Source organism: Rhinoraja longicauda, chromosome 1, assembly GCF_053455715.1.
Source record: "Rhinoraja longicauda isolate Sanriku21f chromosome 1, sRhiLon1.1, whole genome shotgun sequence".
Taxonomy (NCBI): Eukaryota; Metazoa; Chordata; class Chondrichthyes; order Rajiformes; family Arhynchobatidae; genus Rhinoraja; species Rhinoraja longicauda.
Genome location: NC_135953.1, coordinates 95087038 through 95108119, shown reverse-complemented (window position 1 = coordinate 95108119; position 21082 = coordinate 95087038). Strand labels below are relative to the sequence as shown.

Below are 21082 nucleotides of genomic sequence, written 5' to 3'. Positions count from 1 at the left end.
TGCAGAATAACAAATCCTTAAGAGTTGCAGTTTGGATGCCGTCATCTGTGGAATGCAAGATTTGTGGTTAGATTTACAGAAAGCAAGCAATTTTAAGAAATCTGGTTTTGTTTAGCTTTGCCGAATCCATTACTTTGAATTTATTTGTTTCTAAATTACAACATAGTGGATTTAATTGGCTCTAAAACACTTTGAGATGTCTTGAGACTAGAGATTGGAGCAGCAATTGGCTGGCAATTGGTGCAGCATGCAGTGCTTCTGCCGCACAGCTAGCTTGCTCCTCCAATGACCCAGATTTAATCCTCACTTCAGTGTTGTCTGGTAGTCTAACAATATACTCATTGTGACAGTTTTCTCCCTGTAACTGTATACAATCCCCCAGGTATACCCCCAGGTGACACGATTTCCTCCCACATCCTAAAGACATGTTAAATTGATCGGCCAATTGACTGCTGCAAGTGGGTGGGAGGAGAATCAAAGGCAGTTGATGATGTGAGAGAATAAATTACAGGGAACTAAGTAGGCAAAGGGGATTCAAGGCATTGCTCAGAGTCAACGTAAGTGGATGAACTGAGTGGCCTCACATATCTTGAGAAATGTATGTGAAGTATATGATTAGTAGACAGATCATAAGATTCTAAAACATAGGAGCAGAATTAGGCCATTCAGCCCATCGAATCAGCTCCGTCATTCAATCATGGCTGATTCATTTTTACCCCTCCACCCCATTCTCCTGCCTTCTCCCCATAACCTTTGACAGGGAGGTTTTGAACGAACACCATTTTTCCCTCCTTTGAAAACTGTAGGCATACAAACAGGCTCATCAAATCAAAGATAGACACAAAAAGCTGGAGTAACTCAGCGGGACAGGCAGCACCTCTGGAGAGAAGGAATGGGTGATGTTTCGGGTCGAGACCCTTCTTCAGACCCGAAAGGTCACCCATTCCTTCTCTCTGGAGATGCTGCCTGTCCCGCTGAGTTACTCTGATTTTTTGTGTCTATCTTCGGTTTAAACCAGCATCTGCAGTTCCTTCTTATACAGGCTCATCAAATCCTTGTTTTAACCATATTAATTTCTAAAATTACATTAAAGGACATTCTTTCCACTTAAAGTTAACCTACATTGATTTTATTCATCTGAACAAGACGAATACAGTTACAGAAAAATATGCAATATTTTAATCTCTATTTTTTTTTTAAAGCTTTGCAGATTGAACACTTTACATCTGTGTCAGAAAGAAAGAAAGCTAGATAACAATACTAACCCGTTCCAGCCGACCTTGGTGAGATTTCAATTTTGCTGAGATGTTGATCAGTCTTACCAGTGATTCTTCAAATTGATCCAACTCAGTGGTCTAAAAAAAAAAAAAGACTAAACCTTAGAATTTACTGAATATGGCTGAGACACTGCACGACTTGGGTGTTAATAATATTATTTTTCATATGTGCACAAGTTTATCCGTATATGTTCAAAATACAATCATGTGACAAATTGGAAGTTTCCTGCAACACACCTAAATCGATGAAGGAGTAATGGCTTCCGTGGAAAATATCCACTGTATAGAGGAATATAACAGGGGAAAAAACATAATGTAACTAGTAAATAGAGCTAGGTCAAGATAATGACTGGTCTGCCAGACATCCAAGTATATTAACAATTAAGGATTAAAAATATATTATTTGTTCCATTACTGGAAATAAAGTAAAGTTGCAATACATTATGAATACAATGCAGGTATCAAATCCCCCCTTCTTCAATATTAAGGATTAATGCTAGCAGCTTAATTATTTTTGCTGCACAATGAAAATGGTCCTGATAATTTGGCTCTGACATGGACTAGATGTTGGGCTATGTCCTCAACAGACAGGGCAAGTGGTTACTTTAAGTACAACGTCTTTCCTTACATGTGTCAAAGCCAGCTTCTATCTTTCACTCAACACCATAAATGCAACATATGAAACAATCCTGTTGTTATGACAGTTCTAATTATTTTTTCTTCCTGATTTACTACATCACATCTTCCCTACTGCCACAGTCAAGGAATCTATCCAAGCACCAACAACTATTTCCACACTTGTACCTGAGCCTACTTAACATGCTGAATCAGCAGGTTTGTGCCCTGTTCCCGCCCGGCCCTGCAAGTAAAATAGCCAATGAGTACTTGGACAGTTTGATATCAGACGCAGTTACTAAAAATGTCAGAACGCGATTGGAATCCATTTCACCCTAAATTATTCATCTTTAATCATGGCACAGAGGCAGAAAAAGCAGGAAATTATCCTTCAATGTACCTGAAAGTTAATAAAGAAAATTAGGAAGCATCTTAGTTTGAGAATAAACCATGTAAGGTAGAATTTTAGCAGTCGTAAAAGAATGAACAAATAGCTTTAGGAAGTCTGCCAATTTAGTGGAGCCATTGGTTCAGGTCTTTCAAAACTCAAAGTTTAAGGTCGGTAGCAATGGAATGTAAAACTCCAAATGTTACATCTGTAATTTTCCAGCATCTGCAGTCCCTTGTGCCTCCAAATGTGACACCATTGTTCAACAAGGAAGGAAGACAAGAAGAAAGTAACTATTGACTTATTAGCTTAATTTCAGTCACTGGCAAGATCCTGGAGTCTACAATCATGTACAAAAGAAAAGCTTAATGCAATCGAACTAAGTCAATATGGTTTTATGAAAGATAAAAGCAGTTTGAAAGATTTTCTCAAGTTTTTAAGGAACTTAAAGCAGAGTTGATAGAGCGTAAAGTGTCTCTGGATTTGAGAAAGCATTTGACAAGGTGCCACATGAAAGGCTGATGGGCACGATCAGAGCACATGAGGAAATGTGTTGTTATGGACAGAAGATTGATTATTGCTCAGAAGACAAAGGTGGAATAAATATGTATTTTTCAGCTGGAAGGACATAACTAGTGGAATGCTCAAGGATCAGTTCTTGATTCTCAATTAATTAAAGAGCAAGGGAAAGAGTTTGTGTGGTATCCAAGGTTGGCTCTGACCCAATAATAGGTGGGAGGGCCCACTGCGATGAGGACAGTTGGATTCTGCAACATGGATTGATTGAGTGAGCGAATAACTGACAGGGCAAGTTAGCTTCGGGGAAAGCGAGAGATTCTGCACTTTGGTAGGAGGAATCTAAGGGCAGCATATTATCAAATTAATGATCGCGCTCAGATAAGAAGTGTAAGAAAATAACTGCAGAAGCTGGTACAAATCGAAGGTATTTATTCACAAAATGCTGGAGTAACTCAGCGGGTCAGGCAGCATCTCAGGAGAGAAGGAATGGGTGACGTTTCGGGTCGAGACCCTTCTTCAGACAGATAAGAGATCATTGATATCCTGAACATATCAACATTATGAAGGAAGAGGTATCGGAGATCTTTGGATTTTACTTTAGAGATACAGCACGGAAACACGCCCTTCAGCCCAACTAGTCAGTGTCGACCAGCGATCACCCCGTACACCAACTAATCCTACACACTGGGAACAATTTACAATTTTACCAAAGCCAATTAACCTACAAACTGTACATCTTTGGAGCGTGCGAGGAAACCGGAGCACCCGGAGAAAACACATCAGGTCACAGGGAGAATGTATAAACACCGTACAGACAGCACCTATAGTCAGGATCAAACTCAGGTTTCTGGCGCTGTAAGGCAGCAGCTCTACTGCCGCGCCACTGTGCCGCCCTTGAGATGCATAAAAGTGGATATATTCTCACCTACCAGTACATTGTGGGAAGGAAGACAAGATGGGGCCCTGGCAGAGGTTTTTGTACCATTATAAGCCATGGGTAGGGTATTGGAAGACTGGAGGTTAGCTAATATTTTGCCTTTATTAAGAAGGGTAGTAAAGGCAAGCAAAGCCTTACATCAGTGGTAGGTATGTTACTGGAAGGGATTCTGAGGAATAGGATTTATTTGCATTTGGAAAGGCAAGGAATGATCAGGGACAACCATGCCTTTGCTCCTGGGAATGATGTCTCACAAGTTTGATTACGTTTATTTAAGAGGTGACCAAGAGGATTGATGAGGGCAGAATTGAAGATGTAGTCTGCCCACAGGCAGTGCTGCAATGGATCAATCAGCCTTATTAAATGGTATAGCAGCTGTGAAGGGTCATGTAGTCTACTCCGGCCCCCAATTCATTTTTGTGAATGCACTGAAGTTTTCCACAGAGCTGGCCTGCCTTTCTTTACCTGTTAAATTTATTGAAGTTTGGGAAATTTGGCTAGCCAGGGTTAAAACCACTGAATTTGCTGGCTCATGACCTTGGTGTAACATTGAAATGATCACCACAGACCTGGATGTGGGGAGAATAACCAAATCTGTCACGGACCCATTTATTCCAGATGTAGGCAGGTGGGAGCGAGGCTGAAAGGCTTTAGAATTGTTTTAATCATCTCCTCTCACCAGATAGATCCTCATACCTTCTGGGGATTCAGAATGACTTCCTACATTGGGCACAAACTCAACCTCAGTCACGGTGATTATTCTCAAAATAAGCAAAGAAACAGGAAAACAATCAATCTCAAGTGACAGCGAAGTTTCTGTAAGTCAAATAACAAATTGGTGGAAGAATTCAGTGAGTCAGACAGCATCTGTGGAGGTGAAATGGACAGACAGCATTTCAAGTCAGGACCTTTTTTTCCCCCCCAGAGGTTTCTATAAGAACTGAAGCAAATGATCAAGAAGGACCAACCATAACTACACATCGTGTTACAGTGAAATTACACAAACAAGGTTTCACAACTTTGAATAAAGAAATCTGATACTAAACCTGTGAGTTTGTTAGCTCTGTTACAGAATGTAGACTTATTTCCATTGTTCTGAACTTGTCAGTGAGATGAAATGTGAGGTTTTGAAACTCATGGATTTCATCCTTCATTCTGAGCAAACTGGAGACAGTAGATCCATTCAGCTTGTGCATAAATCTATAAAGCCTCGACAGGTCCTGTGGAAAGTACAGAAGTGTCAATATCAGTTCGGCTCGCCCTGTTGTCAAACAAAACATTGAGGCTAGGTGCATTTGGCATATGTACATTGGCAATCTTCACTTCAGTATGAGCCATGACATTCATTAGTGAGGTTTGACAGGGTATTTTATGTTCATAAAACCCAAAACAAATGTGTTTTCATTCTGCACTTCTCAATCAATATCCATCCCAGTTTACTCTAATTAGAAAACAAAATGATAAAGGGGACAGAATCCTGAGAACAATTAGAGAAGAGTACAAATTGCAAGTTGAGGTGCTTATCCACCTCTATGCCACTGTGCCACCCCAAGTTTGAAGCTGATCTTTGCTGTAGATGCATTGGTTAATCCCATGGTTTACATGTCTTCTTGGTGCAAGTAGAAGATGGTAGTCAACTAGTCTGTCTATTCCCTTCACAGATGCCATTTGAGCCACTGAGTTCCTTCAACATTTCGTGTTTTACTCCAGATTCCAGCATCAACAGTTTCTCATTTCTCCAGCCAAATATGACTCCTGTCTAATGTCAACAAAGATTTAATTGAAGTAAAAGATTAACAGTATTTCTCTTGGCATTTTTCTGCAGTGTAGATTTGTGAATCTTCAAAATCTACATGGACTTTGAAAATGGACAAAATCCACACTGTGATTTGGGGAAAGAGCTCTTCAGCTACTAGGAGGTGGTGGTTGACGACCCAGATGATTAATAACCCTTTTAAAAATATCAGAGAGACTCCTGTAGCTATCATCTTTCCTCCTTTCTTGAAGTCAGATGTAGGTGATGAGGCTGTGAATATGTGACAAACTCTTCTCTGCAAAGGTTTAGACTTCAGCTGGAATATCGAACTACAGGGACCTTGTCATTATATAGGAAATGGCCTTCTTAACCTTTTGTTGGTCAGGAGTGGCAGCAAAGCTGGCCTGGAAAGGTTACAGTGAGATAGTGTCAAGAGCGCTTAGCCAAGTGCAGAGTCACGGTTGAGATCTTTGAAATTTCCTTTGAGCAAGCTGCTCTTTCTTTAATGAATTCACCCCCATTCCTGGCAGGTCAGTGGGGAGGTCTTGGTATTGGGACTGTAGATATGGCGCTGAAGAACCTGCGTAGGTCATTGCCATCAGTGAGTTGTTGAGGCTCCTGCCTCTCTCCATCCATCATCTGTTCTTAAGATCCAAGGTTTTGGGCTGAACCTCTGCCTTCAAATGCTTGCTTTACTGCTTCTCTTCCCTTGAGAAAAGCTGGAATTTCTGTTTTAGTCGCAGAATTAGCTTTTTATTCTCCTAGTCGTTCTCATCAAACCAATCTTGATTATTCTTGGTGGAGAAACCTAGTCTCCCCCCCCCCCCTGGGTACTATTACGGTGGACATCAGATGATGAGCTGTGGATACTTTGATATTCCTGTGGGTTGGACATTGATTGCTTGTCTTGGAGATGCTGCCTGAGAAGAGCTGGAGTCCATGAGAGCTTCAACATTGATCTACTTTGTGGCAGCTCTTTTGTTGATGTTGATGTTTTGGGAGCAGGTTAATAGAGCAAATTAGGTAGTTGTCAGTCCAGTAGTTATCAGTGCCCGTTATGGAAGGATCATGGTTGTCCCTCATTCAGGTAATGATGTAACCCAGTGTCAGTTCCTGGAATGGGGAGGAGGAATGAAGTGAGTTCACCATCTTGTGGCCATGCTCCATGTATTTTGTCATGAGAAAGCCCTCACTGAACGTAGCCTTCTCCACTCTTTTCTTGCTGATCACATCTTGCCAAATGTTTGTGCTCTTTCCCACCCTGGCAACGGATTTGCCCAGGATGATCAGTTTGTCGCCCTCTGGTCAGAGTTGTGCCCTCCTTGGCCTCGTGTGAAGCTTCCAGAGTTGAGGGCATACCTGCTGCAGAAGGTAGTGGACTGCTGCCTTGATCTTAAAACTGGCTGTGTCCTTTCCAATATGCCTCAGTGTGGTAATGTGAAAGTCAAAGCATCTGCATTTCTGAGCTATGAGTGAAACCTAGTGCTGTTGGGGCTGTCCAAAAGGGTCTTGAACCTCATGCTGAGAAGTGGAAGATGACTGCACATGGTTTCTTTTAATGCGGGGTATTTGTTGCACACAGATGATACATGATAACAGGAGACCAGGCTTGGTTGATGAGTAATAATGTTATACATTAATGGGCATATGTGCAGGTGCTGCTCAGCATGTTCACATTTGCTCGCAAAAAAACCATCCCTGACTCTAGTTCTATCCACATATGTAATTGCATCCCTGGTTCTAACCAATAATCTTAGCGCAGCTGTCCTCAACTCTCATCTCTGAACACCCATCTAACCAAACTAGAGTAGGGCAGCACAGTGGTGCAAGAGTAGAGTTGCTGCCTTACTGTGCCAAGGACCTGGGTCTGACTATGGGTGGGTATGTACAGAGTTTGTACGTTCTACATATGACCACGTAGGTTTTCTCCTGGTGCACTGGTTTCCTCCCACATTTCAAAGATGTGCAGGTTTGTACGTTAGTTAGCCTCTGTAAATAGTCCCTAGTGTATAGGATAGAACTAGTGTACGAGAGATCGCTGGTCATTGCAGACTCAGTGGGCCGAAGGACCCGTTTCCATGCTGTATCTCTGAACTCAAACTAGATGGATGAGGTTTTTAATCTGACTCACCACCATCACCTGATTACATTGTTCAAGCTTTTATGTTTGCTCCAGGATGGTGTCAGATGACAAAACCGGATCTGGAGTGGTGAAGTTCCAGACAATGGGGATTATTAGGGTTGAATACAGTAAAATACGTGCCAATAATTTTCTGTGCTATTTGAAATCCAGTTACAAGTGTATACTATGTAATGTGAAGGGCCATGCCACAGCAATAGTCTACTTTATCATAAAGTAATTACCTTTTAATTTGTGAGCTAATATTTTATTTGGCAATTTGATTAAATATTAAGTAACAATCACTTTTTACTCTGAAAATGTATCTCCACATCAGAGTTGAAGGTAAATTCCTTCTGTATGCAGGCTGCAGACTAAACGACAGTGTACTGTGGTAACTGATCCACAAAATACTGCCATCACAGCCACGTTTATCATCCAATTATACAAACATATTTGGCAATCATTATGAAATCCCTTTCTCAAAACATTTATAAAAAGTCTGTCAAAGTATTTAAATAAAAAAGAAAACTTTTTAATGAAGGAGGGATTACCATTTTTCTCAGAACTGCATGTAATGATTACAATGCGTGTAATGTAATGCTGAAACACGAGCCCATATCTTTGCATCAAAGTCTATTCATGCAGGGTTTTCAGTGCTTAAAATGTATTCCATGGCTAATGGTGATAAAATTAAGGGTGCAAAGATGATGGATAATGTCCTTACCTGATTACCTGTTGGCTTAATTTCCACCCATTTGTTTAATTTTTCACATCTAGCCTGCAGTGATTTTAGATTTTCTTCGAAGCGAATAATGCTCTCTTGTGTGATGTTAATTCTCTAACGGTGGATTCGGTTAAAAAAAATGACAATGTCAATAATGACAAATAAATGACAAAGAGAAATGAAAGCAAGACAAGATGCATTTAGTAAATGATTAACAATGCAGAACTTCACATTAATATACATAACATTGTTGAAAAACAAGAGAGGAAATTAACCTAATATTAATTTCAGAAATAATCAACCTGTCCTGCAGGGAAATCCAATTTAGAAATTCATTCTTTGATCCGATGGGCAAAATTTTGAACCACATGCATCTTGTGGCATCTCTCAACAAATAGCCTTAGGGCCAGAAGAAACGTAGAAACATGTAAAATATTGTTGGGGCATGGAATTATGTCCTTCAGATCTGCTGAATCTTTATCAAATTACCATATTCCACTTTATTCCCGTATCCCTTGATGCCATTTATGCTTAGAAATCTAACTACCGTCTTCTTAAATAAACTCTGTGACTTGGTCTCCACTGCTTTCGGTGGTAGAAAATTTGCAGGTTCCCACCTTCTGAGTGAAGACATTTCTCTTTATTTCAGTCTTTATAATCCTCTTCTAATTTCTAATACTGGGACTCCTAGTTCCAGACTCGCCAGCCAGGAAAAGCATTCTCCCTACACCTGATCAGCCTAGCCTCATCAGAATTATGAACGTTTCCGTAAGATACCTTCTCATTCTACCAAATTCTCATGTATCGTCAAATCAGTTTCTTATTATAAAATAGAGCTGCCATCTCAGAAATCTGTGCGGCGACCACTCGATAAACATTCTTTATGTCTCTTCCCAGCAACCTCACACCCACACTCAAATCCCATAAATTTAATGTGCTTGCTTCATCATGATCAGATTCTCCCCTAAAAATCATCAAATTCCCAACTAATCAGCATTGTCAATGTTTCCTCGGCTGTCCCCTTGATCAACTTCCCAAAACTCTCTAAACCACCTCAGCACCCACATTCTGAAGATTTCTATATCAGCAGCTTCTTACTTGCTCTTCAATTAACATACACACTGCACTTTGCTTCTGAAATTCAGTCCCACATACTTCAATGAAATCATATTTCAGAAGCAAGTTTCAATATTCGTGTAGAAAATGTTTTTAGTCCGGGGAATCCTGGAGAAATTTGTGCCTCTTCTTGCCTGAGATCAGTGCCACATGAGATGTGAAACAGGAAGCCATTTGCCTAATTGGAAGAGTGTAACAAATCCTATGGCATTCACTTATCTAGGTCATCCACTTAAACTGGTACAGCCATCAGGGCGTGGACATCTATCTACAGCATATAATTTCTATGATTCAATAGCTTATTAAAGATGAGGCCCGATTAAACTTTCATACATGAAAGATGTACTTAATTTTGTTTTGACAATTCATTTGCTCTTGTACAAGAGATATCTCTGCCTCTAGATTTTTCAAACTTTTATTTAGTTTTCCATCTCTGGACAAGTCCACCCTTAATTGACTTTGACAAAGTGGTAGTGATCAAGCTTCCTGCTTTGATGCAGTCCTGCTGTTGAAAGTACTGCAACAGCTCTGTTGGGTAGAGGTTTGCGTGATACAAAACAAAAAGGGTTTACAAACTGGCGCTATATTTCCAAGTCATGATTCTGGGTGACCTGGAGGGAAACATACACATAGTGGGTTTCCCATGTGGCTGCAGCTCTTACTGGTACAGTTCTAGGTCTTGAGAATGTGCTGTTGGAAAAGTTGAGGTGAATAACCTCAGTTAATTTTAAAGAAGGTATACACAGTGCACTGATGGTGGTGGGAGGAAAGAACGTTTGGGGTGATTGATGAGGTACAAATCAGGTGAGCTGCTTGCCTTGGAGTGCCCAACCTTATTGGTTTGTTGGGTTGCGCTCATCTGGCTGTGGGAAGATCATTCCATCATATTCATGATCTCTGCCATATAGCTTTGAGGTGTTTGGAATTTAGTTTAGATTAGTTTAGAGATACAGCGCAGAAACAGGCCCTTCGGCCCACCGAGTCCATGCCGACCAGCGATCCCCGCACACTAGCACTATCCCACACACACTAGGGACAATTTACAATTAACCAAATTAATTTACAAACCTGTACATTCCTAGAGTGTGAGAGGAAACCAGGCATCCTGGAGAAAACCCACGCAGGTCACGGGGAGAACATAATACACCGTACAGACAAGCACCCATAGTCAGGATTTAATCTGGGTCTCTGGTGCCATAAGAGAGCAACTCCACCGCTGCGCCACTGTGCCGGCTGAGTCACTAGCTGCAAAATGCTCAACTTGCAAGCAAAACCTGCTTTTGTAGACAAACTATGTGATTGTCCCCTTGAATTTCTGATCAATGATGATCCCCAGGCTATTGATGGCAAAGCACCTCATGATAGTAATGATCTTCAATGGCAAGAGCGGGTGAGTAGACTCTCTCTCTCGGATTGGAGATGGTCATTGTCTGGCACTTTTGTGACAGGAATGTTATGTGTCACATATCAGCATGTGCCTGAATACTGTTGAGATCTCATTCACAGCGATGCTGCAACTGGAGTGGAGCATTGTGTAATTGTCAGTGAAAATCCTCACTTCTGACCTTATGATATAAGGGAGGTAATTAATGGAGCCGCTGAAGATGGTTTATCATACAATGTAATCAGTCACAATATGCTACTATGATTCCTGCAGAATTCGTTGATGGTGTAGTGTTTCTTTAACTCCTATTGAATGATATAATTAATTCATAGGTAACTGTGAAGCCATCCCCAGAGTGGTAAAGCCTGAGTGAAGATTCAACAAAACTGAACAACTGTTCCTTGTGCAAGTTGGCTCTTTTGTAGTGAATGAAAGATTCAGTTACGAGTTTAAATTTCTTGCATTGAGGTAGTGCATGCCAGGATGCAGAGAGAGGTTTGTGGTTGCATTCCTTGAGGCTAGCAATAAGAGAATGCTGAAGGGAATATGTGGCGGGGAAGTTTTATGTGCACACTGCCTCTGCTGGAGATTTCCCTTCAGAAGGCCTCTCTGAGACTGACCCTTCATCACCCACAGGCAAGGCTGTGAAATAAACATGGTATTAAACCAGACACCTGAACCAACATTTTTTAATGCCAAAATGTATACATTTTTAATGCCAAAGTATTTGGAAACAAGTCAATACATAAAATTACTTCATTTGATTTGTTAGCTACAAAGAGGTTTTCCATTTCAGTTTTGTTTTTGTAACAGCATTGATAGGCAGTAAATGTTTGTACCAACGTACCTGATCTAGCACCTGTATTTCCTGCAAATTGTGCTCTGGCCTTTCAGTTGAAGTCCCATTTTTGTCTTGAGAAACTAAGCCTCTAATCTCTTCAAACTGTAAAAGAGGGTATTGGAAAGTTCAATGGAAAGCAACACAACCAGAAAAATCACTTATTAGACAATAGACAATAGACAATAGGTGCAGGAGTAGGCCATTCAGCCCTTCGAGCCAGCACCGCCATTCAATGCGATCATGGTTGATCACTCTCAATCAGTACCCCGTTCCTGCCTTCTCCCCATACCCCCTCACTCCGCTATCCTTAAGAGCTCTATCCAGCTCTCTCTTGAAAGCATCCAACGAACTGGCCTCCACTGCCTTCTGAGGCAGAGAATTCCACACCTTCACCACTCTCTGACTGAAAAAGTTCTTCCTCATCTCCGTTCTAAATGGCCTACCCCTTATTCTTAAACTGTGGCCCCTTGTTCTGGATTCCCCCAACATTGGGAACATGTTTCCTGCCTCTAATGTGTCCAATCCCCTAATTATCTTATATGTTTCAATAAGATCCCCCCTCATCCTTCTAAATTCCAGTGTATACAAGCCCAATCGCTCCAGCCTTTCAACATACGACAGTCCCGCCATTCCGGGAATTAACCTAGTGAACCTACGCTGCACGCCCTCCATAGCAAGAATATCCTTCCTCAAATTTGGAGACCAAAACTGCACACAGTACTCCAGGTGCAGTCTCACCAGGGCCCGGTACAACTGTAGAAGGACCTCTTTGCTCCTATACTCAACTCCTCTTGTTATGAAGGCCAACATTCCATTGGCTTTCTTCACTGCCTGCTGTACCTGCATGCTTCCTTTCATTGACTGATGCACTAGGACACCCAGATCTCGTTGAACTCCCCCTCCTCCTAACTTGACACCATTCAGATAATAATCTGCCTTTCTATTCTTACTTCCAAAGTGAATAACCTCACACTTATCTACATTAAACTGCATCTGCCATGTATCCGCCCACTCACACAACCTGTCCAAGTCACCCTGCAGCCTTATTGCATCTTCCTCACAATTCACACTACCCCCCAACTTAGTATCATCTGCAAATTTGCTAATGGTACTTTTAATCCCTTCGTCTAAGTCATTAATGTAAGTCATTAATAGCTGGGGTCCCAGCACCGAACCTTGCGGTACCCCACTGGTCACTGCCTGCCATTCCGAAAGGGCCCCATTTATCCCCACTCTTTGCTTTCTGTCTGTCAACCAATTTTCTATCCATGTCAGTACCCTACCCCCAATACCATGTGCCCTAATTTTGCCCACTAATCTCCTATGTGGGACCTTGTCGAAGGCTTTCTGAAAGTCGAGGTACACCACATCCACTGACTCTCCCCTGTCAATTTTCCTAGTTACATCCTCAAAAAATTCCAGTAGATTTGTCAAGCATGATTTCCCCTTCGTAAATCCATGCTGACTCGGAATGATCCCGTTACTGCTATCCAAATGCTCAGCAATTTCGTCTTTTATAATTGATTCCAGCATCTTCCCCACCACTGATGTCAGACTAACTGGTCTATAATTACCCGTTTGCTCTCTCCCTCCTTTCTTAAAAAGTGGGATAACATTTGCTATCCTCCAATCCACAGGAACTGATCCTGAATCTATAGAACATTGAAAAATGATCTCCAATGCTTCCACTATTTCTAGAGCCACCTCCTTAAGTACCCTGGGATGCAGACCATCAGGCCCTGGGGATTTATCAGCCTTCAGTCCCATCAGTCTACCCAAAACCATTTCCTGCCTAATGTGGATTTCCTTCAGTTCCTCCATCACCCTAGGTTCTCCGGCCCCTAGAACATTTGGGAGATTGTGTGTATCTTCCTCAGTGAAGACAGATCCAAAGTAACGGTTTAACTCGTCTGCCATTTCTTTGTTCCCCATAATAAATTCCCCTGTTTCTGTCTTCAAGGGACCCACATTTGCCTTGACTATTTTTTTCCTCTTCACGTACCTAAAAAAACTTTTGCTATCCTCCTTTATATTATTGGCTAGTTTACCCTCGTACCTCATCTTTTCTCCGCGTATTGCCTTTTTAGTTAACTTTTGTTGCTCTTTAAAAGAGTCCCAATCCTCTGTTTTCCCACTCTTCTTTGCTATCAGCCATGATCGCATTGAATGGCGGTGCTGGCTCGAAGGGCTGAATGGCCTACTCCTGCACCTATTGTCTATTGTCTATTGTTATACTTCCTCTCCTTAATTTTTATGCTGTCCCTGACTTCCCTCGTCAGCCACAGGTGTCTCTTACTCCCCTTAGGGTCTTTCCACCTCTTTGGAATAAATTGATCCTGCAACCTCTGCATTATTCCCAGGAATACCTGTCATTGCTGTTCTACCGTCTTCCCTGCTAGGGCCTCCTTCCAGTCAATTTTGGCCAGCTCCCGCCTCATGCCTCTGTAATCCCCTTTGCTATACTGTAATACTGACACTTCCGATTTTCCCTTCTGCCTTTCCATTTGCAGAGTAAAACTTATCATGTTGTGATCACTGCCTCCTAATGGCTCTTTTACCTCTAGTCCCCTTATCAGATCAGGATCATTACACAACACTAAACCCAGAATTGCCTTCTCCCTGGTAGGCTCCAGTACAAGCTGTTCTAAGAATCCATCTCGAAGGCACTCTACAAACTGTCTTTCCTGGGGTCCATTTCCAACCTGATTTTCCCAGTCTACCTGCATGTTGAAATCTCCCATAACCACCGTAGCATTACATTTTTGACACGCCAATTTTATCTCCTGATTCAACTTGCACCCTATGTCGAGGCTACTGTTTGGGGGCCTATAGATAACTCCCATTAGGGTCTTTTTACCCTTACAATTTCTAATTTCTATCCATACTGATTCAACATCTCCTGATTCTATGTCACCCCTTGCAAGGGAATGAATATCATTCCTTACCATCAGAGCAACCCCACCCCCTCTGCCCACCTGTCTGTCTTTTCTATACGTTGTGTACCCCTGAATATTCAGTTCCCAGCCCTGGTCCTCTTGTAGCCATGTCTCAGTGATCCCTACAACATCATACTTGCCCATGACTAACTGAGCCTCAAGCTCATCCACTTTATTTTTTATACTACGCGCATTTAAGTAGAACACTTTAACTTCTGTATTCACCTCCCCTCTCACATCAGTCACAATTGGCCCTGCCCTTAATTTCTTTTCCCTTCTAGAACTTCTGTTCCCATTCTTCCGAGAGTCTTTTGCAATATCTCCTGTATTCCCTTTTTTTTTACCTCATCTTCATATTCACAATTTGTCAACCCCTCCCCCCCACTACTTAGTTTAAAGCCACAGGTGTCACACTAGCAAACCTGCCTGCCAGAATTTGTTTTTGAGGGAAAGATTAATGGAACAACAAGTAAGAATTAGAACATACAGATTAGTTGAAAATACAAAAGATATTCTGGACTCAAATATTTTTGGTGCTTTACTCACTTCAGAATCATAAATGTTGACCAAACATCCAGTTAGGAAACAAAATGTGCATCCAGATGTCAAACTCATAATGTGCTACCTACCATTTTGCTAAAGGCTCCTGGGCATGGTTCTCACCCACTCCTGAAGTGGTCTCTCTCTGAGAATACTGGTGGCAAATGCCAGCTCAAGGTCCCCTTTCCCAAATTGTTTAGCAACTGACCACAGTAAAGACCCTGCATGCTCTGGTAAGTCTTTTCAAGCAGTTAACATCCACAATAGTCTTTGGACATGCAAGATTCTGCTTCAAATTAAAAAGAGTTGTTGATTAGTCAATCAACTCCATTGTTGTTATATCATGCAACAATTTAAGTGGCAGAAATTGAGTTAAGTAGACCCTGGACTTTTTTTAAATCCTGAATTCCTTTGATCCTCCAATGATATTAAGCTTGTTTACTGTTTATTGGTAGTAATAAAGCAATATCTGAATTGATATTTGTGGTCTTAACATAAACTTATGACTTTGAAGATTAAGTATTCTTGAGTCATAGTCACAGGGTGGAAACAGGTTCTTCGGCCCAACTTGCCCACACCGACCAACATGTTCCATCTACACTATTCCCTCCTGCCCACGTTTTGGCCCATATCCCTCTGTACCTGTCTAAACGTTTCTTAAATGTTGCAATAGTACCTGCCTCATCTACCTCCTTGGGAGCTCATTCCATACACCGTGTGTACACCCTGTGTGTAAAAAAAGTTACCCCACATGTTCCTATTAAATCTTTCCCCTCTCACCTTTGAAATCTTTGACGGATTGATGAGAATATGGGAGGAATAAAATGTGATTGGTGAGGAACTGATGCAAAAAGGAAAATTGACTATGGTCAGAAAGAAGGGTCTTGGATATGATACGTGAATTCAGTTTTACTTCCCATTGATGTAACTTGATCTGCCCAATGTTTTCAGCATTTCTTGGTTTTATTTAGGTGTAATGGTCAGTACAGACTGTGTGGCCACTGGGCCAGTTTCCTTGCTGTGTGACTCCACAACCCTAACTATTGCCTGACCTGCTGAGCATTTTAGACATTTCTGTTCTACTTTTAGATTTCAGGAATCTGCAGGGATTTAAAAAAAAATTGGTCACTATAATAGATTGGTTGACCATGTAAGCTATAACAGTGAATTACATCCAACCCTCACATTAAATCAATTTTAAATTCTTCCTGTTCATATGCGAATCAAGAGTTAACCTGTTCCCTGGCCATCACCTGGAGCATTGATTCAGTCTTTCACTCTCAATGGATCCTGTTTGGTCTGTACTGAATTTCCAGCATTTTCTGATACTGCAGATTATGATCATCTGCTCCGTTCTGCATCCCTCAGTGTTAGCATTGTATTTTCCCTTCTCTACAGCCCTCATTTGTCTTCTATATGCACCCCTCTGGACATTATTCCAGAGTCCATGTGAGGGGTGACCTAGGATCAGAAGATGTAGAGGCATTGTGGATAGCACTGAGAAATTATAAGGGTAAAAAGACCCTAATGGGAGTTGTTTACAGGCCCCCAAACAGTAGCCAGGATATAGGATACAAGTTACATCAGGAGATACAATTGGCATGTAAGAAAGGCAATGCTACGGTGGTCATGGGAGATTTCAATATGCAGGTAGACTGAGAAAATCCGGTTGGTACTGGACCCCAAGAAAGGGAATTTGGAGAATGCCTCGGAGATGGATTCTTTGAGCAGCCTGTAGTGGAGCCTACCAGGGAAAAGGCAATTCTGGATTTAGTGATGTGCAATGAACCGGATTTGATAAAGGAACTCAAAGTAAAGGAACCACTAGGAGGTAGCGACCACAATATATGTTTTAATCTGCAATTTGAGAGGGAGGAGGTGAAATCAGGTGTGTCGGTATTCTAGCTGAACAAAGGGGACTATAGAGGCATGAGGGAGGAGCTGGCCAAAGTTGGCTGGAAAGGGACCCTAGCAGTAATGACGGTGGAACAGCAATGACAGGAATTTCTGGGAATAATTCGGAAGATGCAGGATCTTTTCATTCCAAAGAGGAAGAAAGATTCTAGGGGAAGAGGCGACCGTGGCTGACAAGGGAAGTCAAGGACAGTATAAAACTAAAAGTGAAGGCATATAACCTTGCAAAGATTAGTGGAAAGCCAGAGGATTGGGAAGCTTTTAAAAAACAACAGAAGGTAACTAAAAAGGCAATACGGGGAGAAAAAATGAAATACGAAGGTAAGCTAGCCAATAATATAAAAGAGGAGAGCTAGAGTTTCTTCAGTTATTTAAAGAGTAAGGAAAGGGCAAGAGTGGACATTGGACCGCTGGAAAATGATGCAGGAGAAGTGATAATGGGGAATAAAGAAATGGCAGAGGAGTTAAATAACTTTTTTGCATCAGTCTTCACAGTGGAAGACACCAGCAGAATGTGCCTGAAATTCAAGAGAGTCAGGGGGTATAAGTTAGTGGAGAGGCTATTGCTGGGGAGAAGGTGCTTGGGAAGCTGAAAGGGCTGAAGGTGGATAAGTCCCCTGGACGGATGGACTGCACCCGAGGGTTCTGAAAGAGGTGGCTTTAGTGATTGTGGAGGCATTGACAGCGATATTTCAAGAATCACTAGAGACAGGAGAGGTCCCAGATGATTGGAAAATTGCTCCACTGCACAAGATGGGAGCAAAGCAGAATAGTGGGAACTTTCGGCCAGTCAGTCTGACTTCACCGGTTGGTAAGACTTTAGAGTCCATTATAAAGGATGAGGTTACGGAATACTTAAAAGGTCATAATAAAATAGGCTGATGTCAGCATGGCTTTGTGAAGGGGAGGTCTTGCCTGACAAATTTGCTGGAATTCTTTGAAGAAGTAAATAGCAAGACAGACAAAGGAGAGTCATAGATGTTGTTTACCTACATTTTCAGAAAGCCTTTGATATGGTGCCACACGGGAGGCTGTTAAGGAAGATAACAGCCCACGGTATCAAAGGGCAGATACTAGCATGGATATCAGTTTGGCTAGATGGCAGAAGGCAAAGAGTGGCAATAAAGGGTGCTTTGTCTGGTTGACTGCCAGTGACTTGTGGAGCTCCGCACGGCTCGATGCTGGGGCCGCTACTCTTCACGTTGTATATTAATGATTTGGATGAGGGGATTGAAGGCTTTGTGATCAAGTTTGCGGATAATACGAAAATAGGTAGAGGGGCAGGTACTGGGGAGGAAGTAGGGACTCTGCAGAAGGACGTGGATAGGTTTGAAGAGTGGGCAGAGAAGTGGCAGATGGAATATCGTGTAGCAAAGTGTGGAGTCATGCATTTTTGTAGTGGGAATAAAGGCTTCGACTATTTTCTAAACAGGGAGAGAATCCAGAAATCGGAGGTGCAAAGGGACTTGGGAGTGCTGGTGCAGGATTCCCAAAAAGTTAACCTGCTAGTCGAATCGGTAGTAAAGAAAGCAAATGCATTTATTTTGAGAGGGCTTGTATACAAAAAACAGGGATGTAATGCTGAGGCTCTATAAGGCACTGGTCAGGCTGCATTTGGGATATTGTGAGCAATTCTGGGCACCATATCTGAGGAAGGATGTGCTGGCTCTAGAAAGGGTCCAGAGGAAGTTTACAAGAATGATCCCAGGAATGAGTAGGTTAACCTATGATGAACGGTAGACAGCACTGGGCCTGTACTTGCTGGAGTTTAGAAGAATGAGGGGGACCTCATTGAAACGTACAGAATAGTGAAAGGCTTGGATAGAGTGGATATAGAGTGGATGTTTCCACTTGTGGGAGAGTCTAGGACTAGAGGTCATAGCCTCAAAATTAAAGGAGATACTTTTAGGAAGGAGATGAAGTAGAATTTCTTTAGTCAGAGGGTGGTGAATGTGTGGAATTATTTGCCATAGAAGACTGTGGAGGCTAAGTCAGTGGATATTTTTAAGGCAGAGATAGATAAATTCTTGATTAGTATGGGTGTCAGAGATTATAGGGAGAAGGCAGGAGGATGGGGTTAAGATGGAGAGATAGATCAGCCATGATTGAATGGCAGAATAGACTGGATGGGCCGAATGGCCTTTCTGCTATCACATGATCTATCAAGTTATTCCTGCCCGCTCTTAAATACCTCCAATAGCACTTTTGTCATGTTGACAATCTTGCTTTCCCCCCCACCATTAAACATCCATTCTCTATTGTCCATTTACTTTCCACTCCCACCATGATATTAAACACAACTTTTTCATTGCAGCTCTGATGTTGTTATTGTTATAAAAAGTTAACTATTTCTCTCTTCACAAATGTTTGTTCTACTTCGTATCCCCAGTTTTATTCAACACTTTAGCACATGCTTTGCTTCTGCTGGGAAGAGTGATTAGCTCCTCTCTGATAACAACATCAAATACTCGACGAGAAGAGTTGAAGTCCAGCAGTTAAGAACCTGGATCCAAAGATGTTCTAGCTGATTATGACTCAACTAATGAGTTGTATCTTGCATGATTTAAGGAGGTTACCTTCTTATATAGATCCTCAAGTCTGTGGTTCAGGTTTGCATTTCCGTCCATTCCGGTCCCTTCACTGTGAAGCTGGTTGTCAATTCGTTGACTAGGTTCTAATAAACAGCAACATAACAGATAAAACATGTTTAGAGATGCAAGGAACTGCAGATGCTGGTTTACAAAAAACCCACAAAAAAGCTTGACGAGGGCAGAGCTGTAGATGTTGTCTATATGGATTTCAGCAAAGCATTTGACAAGGTTCCACATGGTAGACTGCTCTGGAAGGTTGGATCGCATGTGATCAAATGAGAACTAACAGACCAAATAAAAAATAGGATTCACACAGCAGAGGGTGATTGTGGAAAGTTGTTTTTTGGTCCGGATACCTGTGACTAGTGGTGTGCCCATTCAGTGCTCGGCCTATTGCAGTTTGTGGTTTATTTCAACACACAAGACATAATTAGTAAGCTTGCTGATGACACCAAAGTGAGAGGTAATGTAGATAGCGAAGATGGTTATCAAAGATTACAGCATGATCTTCAGTTGGGTATGTGAGCAGAGGAATGGTTAATGGTGTTTAATGCAGGACCTTCATAGTAAATGGCAGGATTCTGGTGAGCATTGTAGAACAGGGATCTAGGAATTCAGGTACAATGTTCCTCGACATTGGCGTCACAGTTAGATCAGGTGGTCAAGGTGGCCTTCATCAGTCGGGAGCATTGAGTATATTGAGTATAGAAGTTGGGATAATATATTACAGCTTTACAAGGTGTTGGTGAGGCCACAGTTGAAGTAGTGTGTTCAGCTTTGGTCACCCTGCTATAAGAAAGATGTTGTTAAGTTGGAAACAGTGCAGAGAAGATATATGAGGATGTTGCCAGACACAAATTGCTGTGGTACCACAATGGGTCGAGCAGCATCTCTGGAGAACTTGGATAGGTGATATTTCAGGATGGGATGCTTCTTCAAACTCATCTTCAAAAACATGTTTAGAATCTCTTAAATAGTGAACAGAGGAAAAAAAAATCAATTCATGATCTGAAAGACTGCAGTGCACTTTCGCAGTTACCTGTTGTCATCCGAGAATTTTGCCTGAACAGTCTGTGACCCCTAGCGCTTTGGCCGGTAGCGCTATGTTTAAAGCCCATAGTGCTGTGGCCAGTAATGCTATGTTTAGAATCCATGGGGCTGTGGCCGGTAGCGCTATGTTTAAAACCCATAGGGCTGTGGCCAGTAGTGCTGCTTAGAATCCATAGTACTGCAGCCGACAGCTCTTTGTTTAAATTCCCATGCTCGCTCGGATGCAGTCCCCTGCCATTGGTTCTAGTTTGAATTTGGGAGCAGCGCTATTGACCAGGACTTACCGGCAGTTATTTCAACAGCTAATTTCTTACTTGTATAAAGGCAGGCGCCAGTAAGTCAGAAGTTAGTTTATGTACGAGAAGGGTTCAC

At 41.8% G+C, this 21082-nt stretch overlaps 1 protein-coding gene across 1 annotated transcript in view; it reads right to left on the bottom strand.

The window, feature by feature from the left end:
* LOC144600042 (EF-hand calcium-binding domain-containing protein 14-like) overlaps positions 1 to 21082 on the bottom strand; it is a 54275-nt gene that overhangs the window by 8922 nt on the left and 24271 nt on the right. The window contains exons 3-7 of the mRNA XM_078411398.1: positions 19646 to 19743; positions 11686 to 11781; positions 8339 to 8452; positions 4783 to 4956; positions 1266 to 1355 (exon numbers count right to left, since the gene is read on the bottom strand). Of these exons, the coding sequence (XP_078267524.1) occupies positions 1266 to 1355; positions 4783 to 4956; positions 8339 to 8452; positions 11686 to 11781; positions 19646 to 19743 (572 nt within the window). The remainder of the gene's footprint in view (positions 1 to 1265; positions 1356 to 4782; positions 4957 to 8338; positions 8453 to 11685; positions 11782 to 19645; positions 19744 to 21082) is intronic.